The sequence below is a fragment of the Anser brachyrhynchus genome (genome assembly GCF_964034855.1).
Source record: "Anser brachyrhynchus genome assembly, chromosome: 1".
In the NCBI taxonomy this organism is placed as follows: domain Eukaryota; kingdom Metazoa; phylum Chordata; class Aves; order Anseriformes; family Anatidae; genus Anser; species Anser brachyrhynchus.
The window spans coordinates 123,015,530-123,036,872 of NC_137694.1; the positions used below are offsets into that span (position 1 = coordinate 123,015,530).

A 21,343-nucleotide genomic window follows, 5' to 3' on the forward strand; every position below is an offset into this window, starting at 1 on the left:
AGAAAATTAATGAATATCAAATGTGTTTACAAATGTAAGAGAAGCATTTGTTATTTGCCTTGGCTTCACTGTGAAAAGGCCGTCACTTGTTTCCTGGCAAAAACAAATAAATCACAGGAACCCAGTTCTGAAGTTCTTACTAAACCTTGTTCAAAGTATATCCAAGGACAAAGCTGAGGTGAGAGGCATGTAAAGGTTCTTCAGTCTTCAACGTCATCCGTAATTTTGAGCACTCAAAGATTTACTCATAGCTTTGAACATTTACAAAAATAAGACAATATTGGTAGCATATGTACAGAATTGTCATTATTTAGGTCAGTCATTATATATTATAAAAATAATATTGCTTTGATATTCCTTTTTTTTTCCTATTAGGAACACTAGGAAGTACAAGGAATTTCCACTCATACACTCATGCAGAATTAAAATGTCTTGCTTTTCCTCCCATGGCATCGTTTCCTCTTCAACAGAACTGGGTCCTTCACAATACTCAAGGTACTGTTTTGCACAGGAAAAAAAAAAAAAAAATTGGTCATGGGCTTATGCTTCTTCTTATATTATATTAAGGTTGAAAAAACCAATGTGATAAAAGAAAACCAACCAGTTCTAACCTTGACAACAAAAAAGATATAAGACATCTGAGCACTCTTCAAATTTAAATACGTTGATAAAGCAACATCAAATGCTTTCACAGCAGAAGCTGATGCATTGAAATCGAAATTATGTGACATGTGCTTTTTCTTACTGCTCTATCGCTGTTATTAATACCCATTACTTCCCAGGAAAAAAAAAATGCATTCAGTTCTGCTGTACGTCATATGGATTTTAAAAAAAAAAAAAAAAAAAAAAAGATTCTTGTTATAATTCCTCATTCTCCTTTCCACTAGCACTTTCCTCTCTCTTTTTATGTCTTCTGGCAGATACTCAGCAATGATTGGAAAATATCTACCAGCTTTCATGTAGCACACGCTTTATAAGTCTTCTTCCACTTTTGTACTTAGAAGTAAATGAATACATATAACTATTTACATGCATAGGTTTCCCAGTAACTTCACTTCTCAGTCATATTCACATTTATGGTTTAATATGTGGACTTAAGAATGATAAAGAATTTCTGTAATAGCTCTGTCAAGGCTGGATGCATAGAAATACAGTATTACATTTCAAGTCATGCGGACAGAGAGCATTCCCTTGAAAAATCTTAAGAAAGCTCAAGAGAAGCTCCTGACATTTTCTAAGGGAAAAAAAAATAATAAAAGGCTAAACTCAAACAGTTAATCAGGAAAATTGCACAAATTTTACAGAAAGGGTTTTTCATACAAAACTGGCAGAACAGGAACAAGATTTATTCTCAGCTGAGGCAGACCACAAGAGGACAGTGACTCCAGGAAAATACTGTTCCTGTGGAAAACAGTGTCATAGTTTTACACCTCTTCACACTGTTTCTCAGCATGATTTAAGGGTAAATAACTCTACGGTAAATTATGAGTTTTGGGACATTTTCACACCATGCATTAAAATAATATAAATAACAAGGATAATAACCTAACACCACAAAAAGCAATATGAAAAACAAACTGTTTTGCATAAGTTGAGAATACAGTGTTCATGCAAGATTTTCTAAATTATGTACTGCATTCTTAGAAAGGAAGCTAGGCTTTACAAAAATAGCTTTAATCATTCACTTATTACACTTTCTCTGGGATGAAAGATATTACTTTATGCTCACTGGTTCAAAAGTAAATGGAAGGAACAAAACTTATGACACAACAAAAACAGCGACAACAATAGTAGTAGGTTAACTACTTCTGAAATATTGTGTACAAGATCAAATCACTGAAGATTTTGAGGATTAAGATGACAGAAGATTAGATTAACAACTAGGAAAAATTGTATTTCCTTATTTGTAAGAAAAATTTTGCTCTGATTTAAAATCAATAGGACTTTTCCACAGACTTCATTTGAGCCAAAATTTCATATTTTGTTTAAAATGTTAGAGAGAAGATGAGCAAATTACTATTAGAGTGACTATAATAATTTTTCATAGGAACTTGAGAAAGAGGAATTCAATATCAATTCCAGTTGAAGAGCTATTTATTTTGTCTAGCTGCAGGGTCAACAATGAAATAGTAGACAAAAAAAAAAAAAAAACATAGCTTTAGTAGCATCTGAAAAGTTTCTGAAATTCTTGGCTTGGAATAGTAAAGCTAGCAAAAAAAAAAAAAAGAAAAAAGAAAAAAAAGTCTTCATCACAAAGTTTGTTCAAGCTTTGAAAATTAAGGAATACAAAATTTTGGATTATTGTACTGAGTTTACTTGGCAATTTTTTCTTAAATTATTTTGGGATAATAAAATTCTGGAAAATGTGAGTAGCCAAACTGTGGGAACACTTCTGCCTCCATTCATTTATTTACATATCTTCTAGATATTACTGGGTCTTAAAGATAGCTTTTTTTTTTTCTCTCTTTTTTTTTTTTTTTTCTCCCTTGGAACAATGTAGCATATTAGGATTCCAAAAGGAACAATTCAAACTTTTGTTCTAAAAACTATGAGTGAAAGCTGACTCTTTTTAAGGAACACTAAACTGTCTTTTTCATTGTTTAAAAGAGAATTTCTGTCCTGTAACTTATCTTCTTTCCTTCTTGGATGTATCAAAAAGTTTTTCAGTCTTCCTAGAGCCTCCTTTTCTTCTTGGTGCATCAAAAACTTCAGCATGATTCATTTGACCAATTCAAATAAGTAGTTTTTAAATTGCTAAGTAATTTCATAACTAAAAGAGTTTCTTGAAGATTAAAATAAAAAAAAATACTTCTGCAACTTAATCCTTAAAGTATGATACATCCACTGTTATTTTGCTATTTCTTAACATTTCTTAATATTTATTAACACGTTTTTTTTTGTAATTTTCTGTGTTCTATCAGAACATTTCCTAATAATGTAAGTTAATGAAGCCATTTTCCATCCTGCAGTTTCAACACCTCGATTCCTGTAAAAGCACTTGTAAGTATAGCTAAACTGCACTTTTTATTCGGCATGCTAAAAATTTACCTGCTACATTCTAGTATGAGGAGAAAACAAGTGGTTAAATAGAAACTAACATTTCAAGAGTAGCCATGTGATACAAGAATACAGGATGTGCATTATATTATATGGAATATTTTACTTCAGACACTCAAGTTATGCTGTTTCAAAAGATGCATACTGTACAATTGATCCAGTTAACTTCTATTTGTTTCCTAGTGAAGCAATGCATTGCTCTCAGACAACCACAATAGCTAGCTAATGATCTGTGTTTAGAAGGCGCTTCATTAACTCCAGTCCCGCTCTTCTTTTATGTAAGCTCATGTAGTGTTTTCAAAAGCAGTGAAGAACATCTCAGAATACTGCCAATACTTTCATTTTCTACTAGAAAAGAACAAATGCTGTTCTGCAGTCAACATTTTAATTTAAACCGAAATAGTGATGAGAGTCTTAAGACAATTGCGACTGCAGGCAAAAACAAGGCAAAATTGCTAAACTTTAGCTAGTGATAAATTTAAAGTTAGACTTGAAAATTTATAAAAACATCTTGCAAAAATTGCAAGTATTTTAGGGCCAAATTCTTCTTCGTTTGCATAGCTATTAGTCATTCAGTCAAAATGTAAGTTTTCTTAAGGAACAGAATAAAATCCACAACCACAAAGGGTATGTATTTATTTAGTTCCTGCAAGTTTGTGGAAATCTAAACCTCAAATTACTCAAATATTCTAAAAGTCAGATTGAGTTGCAATTTCTTAAATTGTTTGCATTCTCCAGTCATCATGAATTTAACATGCCCTGGTCTTTTTAGCAAAAGAAGTATGGATATTAGGCCATTTTATGAGATTTTTTTTTGCCTATGGCCAGCTCAGACAGCTGGCTAACCCTCCAAGAGGAATAGAGAAAGGAGAAAAAAAAAAAAAAAAAAAAAACGGAACAGCTTCCACTCTTGTAGAAGAAGGATATGTAAAATTAACGCACAACTTTTCCTTTCTTCCTCTACATCTGCAGATGCTGACCTCAGTCTGGAAAGGTATGAAGGGTGCATGTTGGTGCAGAAGGGCCACAGCTACATCACATACTTCTTTGTTAGAGTATCTCTGATGATACTTTTCCCCTCTTTGCTTTTTGCACTTGTGAACTCACACAGCCTAATACTCTTGTACTGGGGTAGAGCTTTAGTGCCAGTCAGTCTGGCAAAAGAGACACACCACTCTGCAGTGCTCTTGGGACTGACTGTCAGTCTGGTGACAAGGTGTCTCAGGTGTCTCGCTTTCTCTTCTTCTCCTGGGATACCTGTCCCATGAGATGGGATTCAGGCATAATGGAGCAACAGGCCTGAAGTAATCTTCACAGTCTGCCTCATGTCTCTCACATGATCAAACTGAACAAAACTACTCCTCTCCCATTTGCTGTCTCATCATCCCCATATTGGAGGCAATGACTATCTTGTCTGGCACCATTAAACTTCAGGGAACTGGAAGTAAGTCTTCAAACCTTATGAGAATTATGAAGATGCGTATACTGGGATGTGAAAAGGTAAGCTGTGATTTTTTTTCTACCTTGAGCTGACCTTGAGTGACTTGACATGTGGGCCTGTGCAAACCTCATGCGGTTCAACAAGGCCAAGTGCAAAGTCCTGCTTCTGGGCTGGGGCAATCCCAAACACAAATACAGGCTGGGAGGAGAATGGATTGAAAGCATTCCTGTGGAGAAGGGTCTGGGGGTGTTGGTTGATGAGAAGCTCAACACGAGCTGGCAATGTGGGCTTGCAGTCAGGAAAGCCAACCGTATCCTGGGCTGCATCAAAAGAAGCGTAGCCAGCAGGTCAAGGGAGGTGATTCTGCCCCTCTACCCTGCCCTTGTGAGACCCCACCTGGAGTAATGCATTCAGCTCTGGGGCTCCCAGCACAAGAAGGACATGGAAGTATTAGAACAAGTCCAGAGGAGGGCCACAAAGGTGATCAAGGGGCAGGAGCACCTCTCCTACGAAGACAAGCTGAGAGAGTTAGAGTTGTTCAGCCTGGAGAAGAGAAGGCTCCAGGATACCTTATAGCAGCCTTCCAGTATCTAAAGGGGGCCTACAGGAAAGTTGGGGAGGGACTCTTTGTCAGGAAGAGTAGCAATAGGACAAGGGGTAATGGCTTTAAACTGAAAGAGGGTAGGTTTCAATTAGATATGAGGAAGAAGTTCTTTACTGTGAGGTTGGTGAGGCACTGGAAGAGGTTGCCCAGAGAAGCTGTGGATGCCCCATCCCTGGAAGTGTTCAAGGCCAGGTTGGATGGGGCTTTGAGCAACCTGGTCTAGTGGGAGGTGTTCCTACCCATGGCAGGCGGGTTAGAAGCAGATGGTCTTTAAGGTCCCTTCAAACCCAAATCATTCTATGATTCTACCATTCTCTGAAACTGTACAGGATTGTTTGGCCTTCTTGGTAGTTAAATGACCTTCCAAAGTTCACATCTTGCTAGTGCTTCTACCTGCTGTTATTCTAGTAAGGACAGTATGCCTGGAATCATAATTAGAAGAAAGAGTATCTTGAAATATCTTCATACCTCTCCTATGAAAAAAAGGTTGAGAGAGCTGGGCACGTTCAGCCCAGAGAAGAGAAGGCTCCAGGGAGACATCACTGTGGCCTTTCAATACTTAAGAGGTCTTGTAGAAAGGATGCAGTAGGACTCTTTACTCAGGTAGATAATGATAGGACAAAGGGGAATGGTCTTAAACTAAAAGAGGATAGAGTTAGACTAGACATTAGGAGACTAGACGTTCTTCACTGTAAGGGTAGTGAAGTGGCTTCTCTGCCTATGGCAGGGGGATTGGAGTTAGATGGTCTTCAAGGTCCCTTCAAACCCAAGCTATTCTATGATTCTATGAAATGAGCAACATAATGCCTGTCCTGAATAATAATGTAAGGAGATTCATGAGAAGTCATTCTCTATTGATGAATGCTTATATACTGGAAATGCTTAGATAAACACTCAGCAGTAGACATACAAGCAGCCCACTTGACTTCAGAATATAATTTTAAATATGCATGTAAGTATTTGTAGAGGCTGGATCTTTGTAGAGATAAGCTCTAGCTGTTTTCAAGGTAAATAATCATTTTAGAAAGTTCAGCCAGCACAACGGGTATTGCAGTTTTCTTAGTTTTCTTGCCATAAAAAATTATTATTATTATTATTATACATGTTATTATATGTATATAATTGTATTATTATGATATATAATATAATTAATAATAATAATAATAAATGGCAGTGCCAAGCTGGAGACTCAGCTTGAGAGTATCACTTAGGCAGTTCTTAGAAATCAGGTCTTTCCTCATGGCCACTCGTGCTTGCTGCATGAGAAAACCCACAGAAGTGATCTTTGAAGGAGCTCTTCCTTATTTGTCTTATTGTGCCAGACATTCCTAGGTGAGACAATCTCCACAACTGTAGGATTTCATTGCAACCATTTTCTTCTTAAATGTTTATAGAAGCGGTTTCATTTGGTTGATTATAGGGGAACAAAAGTTATAGCTCCCTCTTAACAAGAGGGAAAAGAGGATGAGCTGCTCTGGCTCCAGCAGCAAGCCTTGTATGGAGAGTGTTATTACTCTATTTAACATGCTAGAACATGGCCTTCTCCTCTCTCTCACAGGAGATAGAGGGGTGGCCAATATATATATATATGTATATATAGTTGGTTTTTATTCATCTATTTTTAACATTACTCAGTCTCAGTTTATCTATTATTTGTCTATCAGTCTATCTACAGCATTAATTAATAATCTTTTTTTTTATTATTTTTATATGAGATGTTGGAAAAATATGACTTTGACACCAATTAAAGACTTGGTACAATTTCTCTTCAAAATATAATTTTGTAAGGCTTGACACACTAACTGGACGCACTCCACATGTACACTTTAGAAAATATTTTACAATGTGAATTTTAGAGGAAAAATAGGGGCCATTAGGACTTTGTAATTTATTTATCACCTGATTAGGAAAAAAAATCATTTGACCTAGTTAGGAAAAAGGAAAGGGGTGCTTGGTTACCTCATTGGAGACATATTACAAAGAAGTTTCTTGATACCATTTTGACAAGATAAAGAGCTTTTAAAGTGTAGGAAGTGTAATTTATACTCACTTGAAAGCTTTTGAACTGTCACTGCAATGAAAAGTAGCTTTACTGCAAATAAGATTCATTCCTCAAAATTTTAGTTTTTTATTTGAGGTTGGAAAGTAAACAATTTTAGTCTGAAAGTTGCTTTCATGGTAAGAGCACTGACACATGTACCTATTTCTGTGATGGTAAACAATCCCATGAATTAATCTTCTGAATGATGCATCTGCATCCAGAACACCGTCTTTTATCTGGTCATAGTGTCAGACTGTAGTACCATATGAAGCCAGCTCTGTATGCCATAGTGTTGAGTTATGGCTCAGTAAAAAGTCAAGAACTGATCCTGTAAAGAACTAGAAATGCAGTTGCTATTGTAGTTTTTTATTAGTAGTACCAGGCTCGTGACACAAATAATCCTCACTAGGACTGGGACAATGCATTTAAGCTATTTTTAGAAAAAAATACTGGTTTGGAAGCTTGACTATGTGCAGGGTCATAACCAACCTTATGGCACATTCGGTATTTTCCCTTTGTTTTGTAAGGAAAGTGAAGCTAATTTATCATGAATGTGATCATTATATATTGCACATTATAATAATTGCTATCTGTTTTTTGAGCTGTTTAAGGGAATCAAGACTGGTTTTCTGTAGTTTCTTCCAGGATCTGCAGTATTTTGTGAAATGTTGCTTGAAATATGTATTGACAATAATTTTCAACCAAGAGAAAAGATGGCTACTAGCATAATCTGGGATGCTACCAGTTTAAATGGCTTATTTTTGCAATTGTTTAAAAAGCTAAACACTGATTTGGAAACTTTTTCAGTAGCTTATGTCTGATTTCACAGAATCACAGAATCGTCTAGGTTGGAAGAGACCTCCAAGATCACCTAGTCCAACCTCTGACTTAACACTAACAAGTCCTCCACTAAACCATATCACTAAGGGCTACATCTAAACGTCTTTTAAAGACCTCCAGGGATGGTGACGCAACCACATTTATATAGGTTTAGTTTGTACCAATGTTAAACTGCAGCTAATATACATGATCATCTGATATATATACATGATCATGTACAAGTGTGTGTGTGTGTGTGTGTGTGTATAGGTTTCCTGAGTTAATCTGTAACTAAAATAGTAAAATTGCACCACCATATAAATCACACTGTAAGATTAAGAAACCGTTCCAGTTAGAGAGACTTAACCATAAAAAGAAAAGTAGCTTAATTCTGCACAATGTTCTACTTGTCCCACTGTAAGTGCATTCCTAGCTGGAGAATTTATGAAGAAGCAATGCCAAGAAAATTATGCCTGTGGAACTGGGCAGTGAGGTCTGGGCTCCCTGATGGGAGCTCCTGCTACCTGAAGGAACCTTGCAAAGTGGCTGGTAATGAAGCAAGGAATGCTGTTGAGGGGGAGTATGAGGATGGGATGAGGTTTTCTCTTTCATTTTTAGCTAAATTCAGTGTCAGTACAGGCACTAAAAGAGTTGTTTACCTTAAGAGAGAGAAGTATAAGAACAATTTGGACCACTATGACAAGCCTATGACCAAGAAAATACTCTCTGAACATGAGAGCAGGTTGAGGTGCTAGCAGTACTAGGAGAGGATTAAAGCATTATTCTGGATGATAGGTGACTCTCACTTCTCACCACTTCAAAATCTGAGAGAAAAAGCTGGTTTACAGAAAGTTGCCTGATGGACAAATATATGCACACAGAGTGCAAAGCCTCAGTCAGCTGGAGATGAGAAAGTGAGCCAATGCCAATGAATAAAATTTTTGTACCTCATGAGTTGAATTTCTTTGAGATCTTAGTAGTGGAGTGGCTTTTATTCTTATTCCTTTTCTCAATGACATGACTAGAACTGAAAAGGAGGAGTAGACACAAAGGATAAAAAAGCAAATCTCTGGTAAGGATCCCACAGTCTTTTGCCTTTAAATAAATCACATTGTATTTCATTTAGATCTGCCTTAACAGTAAAACTACCTGTACCACTTTTCTATGGCAATTTCCCAGCGCTGTTTAAGTAGACTTATCATTTTGATGAAATTTTGAAAATAAAAAGAGGAAAAAAAATAGCCAAAGGTTCACATTAAACTTCAGAAGTGCCTTATCCCAATACCTTTCACTTGGTGATTAAATATCCTGTATTTAAATACCTTTAAAATAACTTTTGGCATTGGTACTGTATATGACCTTAAGGCAAGTCACTACCCTTGTTGGTACCAACCTGAACATGAAATGAAGTTTGTCAGTCAAGCAACACACACTTCATGAGGGACAGACCTAGGGAGAGTAGCTATTCTGGTTCCCTTCAGTTCACTCCACCATAAGCCGCTCCATCCACTACCTGACTCCTCTGGGTCACCTTGCTCAGGCACATCCTGTGTGCCTCTGTGTCCAGAAGACTCATATACCGATTATGTCAGTCACAGCTGCAGCCTCCATAAATAACTCATTGCACTCAGGGCACCCAGACTGCTGCAGCAAGGAAGCTGAAACAAATCCATTATCAGACTTGATAAATGGAAGGGGAGCTTTTGTCCCAAAAGATTTCTCACTCCGTATTTTACCCTTGACACCTGTGCAGATGTGGTGACTCTACCTGAGGTAGAGAGAATGTTCCTTCCTTTAAGGCAATGCTACCTTCATTTGGGCAGTAGTTTCAGGGGAGTGAGATCATGACCATGGCTCACCCTCAAATGAGCAGAGGTCTTTGACAAGGGATATAGGCAACCACTAGAGAGATCAAGTTTAAGATGATCTTCCACACTTGTAAAACACCAGCATGAAATGCACACAGTGCCCCACTTCACTCCCCTCTTCTTCTTTCTTGCAACTTTAATTCACCAGGTGCGAGTTACTCGCAAGCTGGAGAATTGACCTCCCAAATCTTGGGAGTGGAAACACTAAAAGTCTTCTACTGGTCCTCTGCCTGAGAGATGAGAGATCTTTGGTGAAAACAGTGTCTGCCTGCTAGCTATTCTCCATAGCTTTCCTCATGTCTTCTAGTGATTCTCCTTGTGATGTTTGCACCTCCTTTCTATTACAAAGTCTGAATGCAAGAGTCTTCCTTCTGTCTCTGTAGAGTTGGGCACAGCAATTGACCAGGAGAAACTGAAGTGTTAGGGATTCCTGAAAAACAGAGGGGAAAAAAGAGGGAAGTAACAAATTCAGTGACCTCAAGATGTTTATCAAACATATTACCTTTATTAGTTTTGTTTCAAAGCATGTCTTAACAAGGCTAAAGAAAAAAAAAAAAAAAGGAAACCTTATTTGGCAAAATATGTTCCAGAAGTATTGTTTGGAAACAGATGGTGCATCAGCTATTTCTGTTTTTTTAAGAGTCTGAGAGAAATGACATTGCTGTGAAATATACCCAGGTGACAGACTCACAGATCAGACTAACAGAGAGAGAAGAGATTTTTTGTGAGTTCCATGAAGTGAGGAGAAGCTGGATTTTTTCTGCTATGTGAGAGGCAACATGTTATTAGTGTGACTGGGAAGAGATCTGGCCGTACAAAAGCAGTCTGTGGAGTTTTCCTGATATGTGCACTGCATAGCAGAGGGGGCAGATTTGCTATATGTGGCCAGCAGTGAGCTGTTTTGGCATTAGGTTTCTGCTGCGCTTGACCACTGCTGTCTCCAGAACAAGATATAGTGCTCATATCTGATTAGCCCCTGGTTTCCCCTGAGAAGGACCATGCAAAGTACTAATGGAAGACAGTTCTAGACAGTTTTTATCCATACAGTTGTAGTACATATGCCTGAACAAATATACATATGGGGCAGTGTTGGACAGCTTGTGTTCCCTAAGTGAAACTCATAAGGCGTTAGTCCCAGTTTTCCAGTCTTCTAACAACTTCATTTGTTCTCAAACTTCTAGCAATCCAAATATCTACATCAACAGCTTCATCAGATGTCTTGATGAAAATGATAGATTAAGGTGTTTTGGATCATTGTCCCTGGGCAATCTAGTTCAGTGCCTGTGGACACTAAAACCAGACTATTGACTTTCCAGTGTGCCTTAGCAAGAGCCACACCTGACCTGACTGCTGGCAATGGGAGGACTGGTTTTGATTTCCAGGCCAAACATCCTGTTTCATCCTTGTAGTAACAGAAGACTAATTGTGTTAGGCATGCACCTCGGTACTGCTTTTAACTTCTTAATTTTTTTTTTCAATTTATTTATTTCTTCCCTGTTCCTAGTGAACAAGAGCTGTGAACCCAGTGATCTCTCACAAAATAATTTCATGCAATTGGCAAGAAATGTAGTTAGCAGTAAAACTGTGAATTCAGACATGTTCTTTGCTAATGTTTACTTGATTTTTCTCATATTCTACTAACTGTTCTCTAAACATATGATATTGTGAGTGATTTATGAAATGACAAAGTTTCTTTGCAGCCTGTCAGATAGGGATCGTTGTTGTGGAGTAGCAATGATAACACAAAGTTGAACATTGTGGTTCTGAGGCAAGGTATGAAGGCAATGGAAGGCTTAAAGACCTGCTCAAATGCCTTTGGCCAGCCAGCCAGCCAGCTGGACACTGGCATAATGTAGATGCCTCCATACTGTAACTGAAGAAGGACTCAAATACCCACTTCCGGTTCCTCTGCATTCAGCTTTCCTCACCCAGAGGGCAAACTGACATGCCAAAATGGAGCCAGAGTATACACACCAATATGTAGGTGATTGATGTGGCTGGTCAGAAATGAAGACCTAGACCTGAATTTGAGAGATCCTGCCCATAACAGTGCAGCTAGACCAGTATCTAGAGAAGTCTCTGCAGTGACTGGAGAGACATTGGAATCTCTGCTGGGTAAGTCAGAACAGAAACTCATGTAAACAGGGCAGGTGCCTTCAAACGATGTGGTATGAATACCTCCAATTACTTTAAGTGTCAAGAGCATCTCATATATGATGCTGATATTCCAGCATCTCCAGTTCTAAACAGCATTACAGGTGTTGAATTAATTTCTATTTTCATCTGCACAGAAGCCTATGGATATCTTTCCCACAGAAATGCAAGCCTCATTTTGCAACCTCCTCCTCACCAAAGAGAAACTCTGGGAGCCTGCAGGGGCAGCAAATGAGCCGTATCTTTCAAAGCTGTTGACATCTAGATCTGTGAGAATCCTGCTCAGTGGGTCCCGGGGTTTCCAGACACTCTGCAGCATAGATAACTTCACCTGTGGCAGAGGTACTCCTCTTAGTGCCTGCCCCTAACGCTTTGCAGCTATGCAAGTAGGTAATTATAGTGAACTCCAAGGCTCTGGATAGTCACAAAGTCCCAGAAATCATCAGTGGAAAGAAATAGCTGCATTCTCTTTCTCCAAAATGTTTTCAAAATATATGTGAAGGACTGGAGACAGATTCAATGCTTCTCTCTTTCTTCTCTGTTTTGCCAGAAATGTCTCCCTTTATCAAGAAAAAAGCATATGGATTGCAAACATTGCCCTATGAAGGCTCAGCAACACACGTGAAACCAGGATGCAGAGCAAGGCATAGGCATGAGTGAAAGGATAGCAGCTGCTGCTGCCTCCGAGGACTGCTGCAGTGAAAGGGCACTGAGGCCAAGCACCTACAGGATTCAAAGAGGCTGGGCCAGGGCTGCAGGATCTGGTCTGCCAATGCATTCAGGATACGTACATAGAAAGTTATTTGGAAACTACTTTTATGGCTGTAATCTCTATGTGGCACCAGAAAATATCTAACCTGAATCTGACCCCAGGGAGCTGTTTTCTAGAGCAATATTCTTTCATTAGCCCATGGTATTTTCAGAAACACACAGATAAGAAAAAAGGGTGCTGTTTCAATCTTTTTTTTTTTTTCTTTTTCTTTTTTTTTTTTTTCCCCTGGGAAATCTGCTCTATGAGGGTCCCGTTATTGTCACTACCAGCCACACATTACATACAGCTCCTGCACTTCAGGTTATCCTCTGTTTTGCTGTGCCAGTGCTGCTATATATAAGGCCACATTTTAAAATTAATTGTTGAAATTGTATACACTTGTTTTTAAATCAGGATTAAAAATAGCCCTAGAGAGGTCCCACAAGGAGACAGTCTAGATGACAAGGGACATTTGGTTAAGGGTAAAGGAGTCTAAAGAGAATTAACATGGGGAATAACCTAAACAGGTTTCATTTGCATTTCCTTTGAGACTACAGTTTTTTAAAGAATGTTATACATGTGTACTGGGTCTCAGAAGAGGAGGGGGAGTGAGAGAGCAGTTGTGGTGGAGTTCAGCTGCCTAGCAAGGTAAAACCACCACAGGATGAAATACTTTTGCTGTAGCAAAAGTAGTTTACCGTTAAAAAAAACACAACTGTTTACTGGAGCAACCCACCTATATCTGAAGGGCCTGGGCTGAGCAGATACCTAATTCAATACTTGCTAACATCTTGCCCAGAAGATAAAGAAGGAAAGTTAACGTGGCAAAGGCATCTGTGTATTACTGTTTTTGCCCTGAGAATATATTACCATCACACACTGGCATGAGCAGCACGTGGCTGACACGAACAGACAGAGGAAAGAAGTGGTTAGCAGAAATCACTAGTGGAAAGGGCCTAGCAAGAGGAACTAGTGACTGCAGTTGGGATAAGGACAGCTAGCAAGGAAGGAAGTTATCAGAAAGAGTAAGCAGAGAAGACAGCTTCAGCTTAAGTACAGTCAAGACCAGTTTAAGACTAGCAAGACAACTCTGCCCAGAAGCCCAAACTGCTAATAGCAGATAGGCAGTACCGCCTCAGGATGAAACTTGTTTGGGCTGATGCACAGTGAGTACACTTCCCTACAACAAGAAAAGGAGATTAATTCTTATCTGTTCAGTTTGGGGAAGGAGGATGTGAGTATTCCTGTTGGGGATTTTTCTCACTCGAAGCGGGAAAACTCTTCTCTCTCAGTAAGCCTATGCTATTTGTTAGCTAGAAGGGCTGCAGTGTAACTTGTTGCCAGCCTTCATGGTCAGGCACTTTCTAAAATGGGACATTATTTTCCGTCTTCCTGGATAGACATGTCAGCATTTCAGGAAAGACAGGCTGAAGCTGGACTCACTTCAGCCAAGGCCTAGCAGAGGTTGCCATTATTATTTAAGATGGAACAATGTGCTCATTAATGAGGCAGCAAGCTAAGCAAAGCTGTTTCATTTCAGTGTTTGTGTATCTACATAATCTTCAGTAGCACTCCAAACTATACTGTAAACCTTGATCGTGCCAGTTAGGCTTCCCGCTCTTATTAGCAATATCTGTCTTCTCCAAGACAGGGAATTTAGGATGACCTTTACTGACTTTTCCTTGTAAGTGGATTTCTTATGTTAAACAAATAATTACTTCTGTTTTGATGTGTCCAAGTACCCTGGGTTTGTTATAGCTTTTTATCACGAAATGCAGTTGCCCTTGCCCTTGATGGCTGAGGCCCAACCTAAGTTGTCTCCTGGCTTTGGAAGAAGATGGTGCTCTCATTCTGTGCAGTTTACAGCAAAGCAAATCTATTTTAGTTCCATTTAATCAAACTTCTGGTGGATCTTTTCTATGCAAAGGAATACTACATAGACCCTTGAGGCATCCAGTCATTGTGGCATACATTAAAGAAATTTGTTGGTTTTGTTCAGAAAAAGAAAAATGATCCAATTCAGCAGCAGCAACAAACTGTCCTGACTGAGGTTAATTGTGATTCAAAGCAATTGTCTTTTTTCTTTTGTGCTTTCGTACTGATTACAGTTTGCAAGCATGTGCTTCCAAGAGCTTGTTTACATCTTGTAATGAAACTTTTTTGAGTCCCTATTCTCTTATTAATTTTCTGGGAATCATTTTATTTGAACTTTCTCAAACATGAAGATAAATAAATGAGGAATTCAGTCCTCACAGGCATATCCCCTAAATACGCGTGCATCTGTCATCGCATTTCATCATTTTCTGTTATTCTTCTTCTGTGAAGATACATCAAGATCACAGATGGTAAGTGACCAATATATTAGACATTTATTTTAGACTGATTACAGGTATACACTGTTGACACAAAACTGATTCTTTATCACAGAGTGTTGATGAAGCATTCAGTGTGATCACAAAAGGTGACAATTTCAGTCAGGTAGTTTCTAACATTGTTCAGAAGAAGATAATTATCTACCATGGATTCATTTTAAATTTATATGGTGTTAACTTCTCTCACATTGTACATGGTAACATTTTATGTTTATTTGTTTTCATAGTATATCCTGATTGCAAAGTGATGCAAAAGCTACTACAGAGTTAGCATGGTGTACAAAGCTATGTTTTTTATATCAGGTTCCAGTAGATCTGCAGCCATTACTCTATAATCTCCATTATGACAAAGGTGTCCTGTATCACTAGTGTATTTATGTTTCGTTTCTATTCGTGTTGATAATGAACTTATCGTCTTGCCATTTAGTGTGAACTGGAATAAAATTGTGAGTTTGCCTCAGTGAGATTTCGTTGTAAAATACCAAAAATAAATGTGAAAGCAAAATAGGATTGCTTACACTTTTCTAGCAATTTATCCTCAAGCAGTTATAAGGTGTTTTATATATATATAGATAGATAGATAGATATTATTTATTTAATTAATTAATTATTTAATTTAGCTCAGTTATAAAATATTTATGCAGAAATACCCATGGAGAAGCAGCACTTCATTCAAAGAATGGCTGGCAGTAAGGGGTAAGGTGCACATTAAAAATAAATTAGAACAGAATACTCATTATACAAACACTGGTAAAAATAAGAGTGCTTAGGACATAATTTTCTAAAAACACGCACAACTGCAGCAAGCTCCAGTGGTGCATATAGTAAGTGAAGTTTGTTATTTTTGTACAGCTGCTTATCTGTTACATGCCATTTCCCTCTGTAAGGGGAGGCAAGCTGCTAATTCGTTCAAATCATCAGTGAAAAATGCAGTCCTCTGTGCATTCTTTCTTTTTTTTTGTTGTTGTTCTTTTGTTTTGTTTTTCCCCCAATTAGAAACTCTCTCTTCTCCTGTGATTCAAACAATTGTTATTTATTTACCTTACAGTATTACCAAGGACCATAGTGCCATTATGCGGGCTACCCTACCTACAAAACGACTTTTGATTCAACTGTACAGTCAAAAGCTCTGATACTGGAAAAGCTTAAAGCTGCATAATGAGACCACCCTGATTAATGTTAGGCAAGTAAATGTCTTTGATGGTTCAGGGTTTTCTGGTTTGCTCTTGCCAAAGAGAAAAGAAAAAAGTAATAGCAAGTAAAAAATAAATACTAACAAAACTTAATCATGCTCCTGCAGCATCAGAAACACAGAAGATACCAGGGACCCGCTGGAGATACAGAATATCTTTATGAGGATATATTTTTTTATGACACTCCTACTGAGAAGTGATCAGGCAGAATTCTATCTAGGACTTTCAAATATATATATATTTAAAAACACCTTTCATCCGAGTGCATAAGCTTTTTTTCTAATATCATTTGGTGAATAAAGTAAATGAAATACCCAGGCATACAAAGAAAAAGAGTAAGAGAGGAGCGATTTCTATCCATAGTTCCCAAACATAACAATGGCAATTATCTGCATCAACTAGAAAGAACTATGTGCATCTGCTGAACAAAGGGGTGGGTGAACTTTAACTTGGAATTATCATAAATATGTGCAGAACATTAGATTTTAGCAATTCATCTTCAAAGCAGTATATCCTTTCCATTACACTTGCTGCAGAGAATATTATCTGGGGATTATTATAATGTATATAATTACATATATATTAAAAATAATCTTTAACTATTATTTGTATTGATGCAAACAGATTGGGCAAGGTGTACTTTACCCCTGAATGATAAGACTAGCTGCCATTTATAATTAATTTTCATTTGTAAAAACCTTCCAGTAGGTGGATAGTGCAGAGACAGAATATGTTATCTTTTGGGATTGCTCTATATGAGATTTAAGGGGACACCACTATATGCAATAACAACAGTATAATTGGGTGGAGAGTTCACTGTGCTTCTCCTTCTCTGGCTCCCAATTAAATTGTCACAGTTCAATATTTTCCTGCTTTCCCTACTGGAAGTGTGTAATCCAGTGGATTCTACCTGTTGTTGTCCTCTGCCCTAAGCCATGTTCTCTTTTACAACTCAGTTGTGTGTACTGGGAGTTTTGTGTGATGCATCCATCATTCCTCTCACTCTTATTTTCTTGGACTCTTCATTTTGCATTTTTTTTTAAGACATCATTGACTTTGTGTCACCGGTTGTACTATATCAATAAGGAAAAAGAATGGAGGCCTTCAATGATTTTATTCTAATCTTGATGGACCATATGTATCTGAAATTAAGTATAAGATCATTCACCCTTTGTTGAGACTGAGTAAGGAATTCTTTCTTTTGCCAAATGTAAAATATTTCAGGCATGGGACTTATGTTATCCCTAGATTAGTAACGTGGGTTTTTTTTATGTTTTATATTAAAAAGTTCAGAACATTTTTTTTCCAGTAAACTTATTGCTTAAGGGCAATTGGAAACAGACAATAGACCATGATAAACTGTGTTATTGTTAAACTGATGTTTATTTATTCATTAGGCAAATGGAGGAAAAGGTCATATGAGGCATTGTCATCTTGTCATTTTTGAATCTATATTCTGATTTAATTGAAGGAGATACATCATCTTCAATGGGGAAAGTGAACAATTTACTGTCATAATCACTTTGGAAGATATGCACAGTGGTTAAATTAGGTAATGGAAAGGTTTTAGCTGGCCAGACAGAAGTTTGTTAGAATGGTCAGTCTTCGCTCTGCTAAGCTCACTAATGCTTGAATTGCTGGAAATATGGGCAATTTCACTCCTGTTTGAACAGAGCTTCTCACGTGCCTGTACTTACAGTTCTTGCCTAATCAGCTTTTGAATTCACATAAAGTGGTTACTTCCACTAAGCTAACCAAATGACTCAAAAAATATTTCTGTCAAATCTTTTCACAATCCCTTTTCCATACAGCTGCTGACTAAAAGGGATGAAGTACTGGCAAAGATAGAGTGCAGTGGTCTCACAGTGGTCTCACAGTGGTCTGGGGGATCTGCTGCAGTAGAGAGAGTTAGCACCTTGTAAGTTGCTGATTGCTGTGTTTAAAACAACTTAAACTACTTTCTTGGTTAATTTTTAGGACTAGCAGTTAGAATATAGTTAGTTTTTTAATGATTATGTTGGTATAGAGACTAGGGATGGGACAGGTCCAAGTCTAGGTAACAGAACTACCTAAAAATAAGGAGTAGAGATAAGCTGTGTTGGATGAGGTTTGGAGGGGAGTAAGCAAGTCAGTAGGGAGGCCTCTAAATACAGGACAAACCCAAGCGGGCAGTAGGCAGCCCTGCATCTGCTTGTACATACCAACTACTCCAGCTTCATTGAGAAAATCTGTATTTACTGCTATGTATGTAAGTGCGAGTCCTAGTGGAATGTCTGTAGGGCAGGTGCATCTCAAAGCAGCTCTCCACAGCCACCACAGGGCCTGGTCTGGACACACCATAGGTCATGTCATGAATCATGGTGCAGATCATGGGCATCACCCAGGCACTGGCTCCAGGGTTGCAGCACAGGTCTTTTACTGTTCTTTTGAAACCTGTGAGGACTAGATATCCTAGATGTCTGAGGCCCACATACCTCAGTATACTCCAGTATGCTGAAAAAATGATTAAGATACTTGGAGTAGTTGAAAGAATCCATGGTAATGTCAGGAAGCCAGAAGGGAAAGTTCTTGGTCACCGAAAATCTGAGGTAATGAGTGAATATTGTGGTTTGGTGATTAATTGTGTGAATAGCATTAATGCAATTTGAAAAAGTAGAATTTGTTGTGTTGCAAGTGATGTGTTTTGGTGGGGGAGAAGTTGGCATTGTAGGAGTTGATGAATTCATTCACATTAGTGTCCATTTCCTCCATCCCTTGTAGGGTGATACTTTTTTCATCTGAGGAGGAAACAGATTTCGTCTTGATTTTTTTTTTTTTTTCTGGGATTTTATCTTGCATGACATCCAGAAGAGCTATTGAATTCTGTTCTCTCTTGCTGCATTGTGCTTAAAGTTAAAGGCAGAAGGCAATCAATTTTCTTGTTCTTTTGCTAGGCACAATTCAAAATCCCAGCTTCCCTCCTCCTTGTGCACAGTCCAACGCAAGATCCATTTCCCATGAATGCTATCGTTGAGAAAAAAAAGTGATAGATTTTGTCTACTACTTAGCATTTGTGCAGCAGCAGCATACAACCCAGAAGTCCTGACAAACTGCTTGGAGGCAGCACTTGTTGTCCGTCTGAGTAGAGAAATGAGAATCATTTTTTAGATAGACGTTATCTCTGTGTCTGCCTGGAAAAAGTGTGGGGAATATTGGCTTGGCATGAGACCTGTAAGGAAACTCTGCCAATTTCCCTGATGATGCCAGTGTAAAGCAAAGATATGACAGCCATGAGGGAGACTTGCAAGCAGTATGGGTAGAGAGAGATACAGTATCTTCCTTGGTGAACTGATTAGATGTGGATTTATGACATCGCATAGCCTGATAACTCCAGGAAGCCAATACTGGTGCCTTGGATTCAGGTCAGTGGAAAAGAGTGAAGGGGAGTCTCTTGTTTGAAGACACAGTGATTTATGGCCAGTAAAATTCATGGCAGGATCCTCTTTGTGAAGAGATGCAGCCCTGTCGGCACTCCAATTAGCTATGTTTATAATTGATGGCATGACTGGAAATCACTGTGATTCATGACCAATAATATTCATGACAAGAGCAACTCTTTCATTTCAGGGAAAAAAGACCAAGAACTGCTCTAAATTGCACATGATTGTGATTAATGACTAGGGAAGATAAACGGTGAGTGGGTGCCTGAGACCAGTGCTGTGCTGAGAAATCTATTTAAGCCACTTTCCGAGGAACAGGAAGGAGAGGAGGGAATAGCTGTGTGAGCACCATTGCTTGTCAAATACCTCCCACAGACTCTAATGGGGCATTAAGGGTTGTGCAGATAGTGCAAAACTGTAGAAATGAGAAACTGGCCAAAATTCTGTTTTATTGATTCTCCAACCTTTTGTCTGCCGTGAGCACATTGAGTGATTTGTGGTATATCCAAACTTTTCTTTGTGATCAAAGAATCCCAGGTGAAAATAAATGGAGAGAGGGAGGGAAGAAGCTGACAGAAAACACAGGACAAGAAGTAGGGCTGAGTAAGTCTCTACACCTTATTTCCTAGCAGACTTTGAAAGATCAGAGAGTCTGCAGCTGAGTGGAGAGGATGACAACCAGCACCTGCAGAGAAAGACAGTGGACGTTGTCAGAACCTCAGCAGAGCTCTACCCAGAGGAAAAAAAATAATAATAATAATCTGTAGCGTTAGAAATCAGATCTGAGGGAACTGAAACAGATTTATTTGGAAAAGGGGAAAAGTGCATTAAGAGAAATAACCAGCAGAGATGAGAGCTCTGTCTTTTTAACCCAAGAGTCTGGGGGCTCCTTTTGATCCTGTTCTTCATATGCTCATGGCAGAATTTAAATCCAGTGAATAAACCCATCTAGAGAATATCCATCTTCAGTAATATATGCTAATAAGCAATTTTTCATCTTTTTATCCTCACAACAATCCTGTTTATGAAAGTTTCAGCCTATTAAGTTTGAGCTTTCCTACCAAAATTCTTAAACTGGATCTTGTTTATTAAAAATATCTGGCCGTATAGAGAAATACTGGCTTAGCTGATAATATCTGTCATTGTTACCTAGTATCCAAATGCCCAAGTCATGGACCAAAACTCCAGTAAACTGTCATCCAGACACTGAGAAAAAAAAAATCCTAATACATTCAACAGATAGCAAATGTGACAGTGAATGCAAGTGAGGATATAGTAACACTAAAAGACTTCTCATTGAAATTTAGGTCTAGTCTGCCTTAGAAGCAAGGTGTCAAATTAACTACATGCACTTATATTTGCAAAAATACAGGTTTTAGATCACAGATTAGAAAATCAGAGCTAAGCAGAGCTTGGCCTTGAAAAAGCGTGCTGTTGACATTGAACTCCTGTTCATGCTGAAGTTCCCACCCTCCAGGGAAATGAGTTAGTTGCTTCTCGCATCTTAATATGTGATGCTTGGCTAACTTTAAGTCCTAACAAGCTGACCACTTATTAGTGTTTCTTGTCCTGTTTAAACATATAAGAATTTCAGTATTATTTTCTTTCTGTTATAAACATCAGC

At 38.2% G+C, this 21,343-nt stretch overlaps 1 protein-coding gene across 10 annotated transcripts in view; it reads left to right on the plus strand.

Annotated features, from left to right (window-relative positions):
* Positions 1 to 21,343, plus strand: part of LOC308187879 (uncharacterized protein) — a 77,830-nt gene that overhangs the window by 31,451 nt on the left and 25,036 nt on the right. For 5 of the 10 annotated variants that reach the window (XR_013944967.1, XR_013944968.1, XR_013944969.1 and 2 more), the window contains one exon: positions 376 to 15,566. Coding sequence is in view for 4 of the 10 variants with exons in the window: in XM_080576305.1 (XP_080432431.1) it covers positions 376 to 495; positions 2,970 to 3,000; positions 4,030 to 4,051; positions 4,492 to 4,505 (187 nt within the window). In the remaining 6 variants the exon portion in view is untranslated. Of the gene's footprint in view, positions 1 to 375; positions 15,567 to 21,343 lie in introns of those variants that run through there. The other 5 variants (XM_080576308.1, XM_080576306.1, XM_080576307.1 and 2 more) reach the window with 3 other exon arrangements.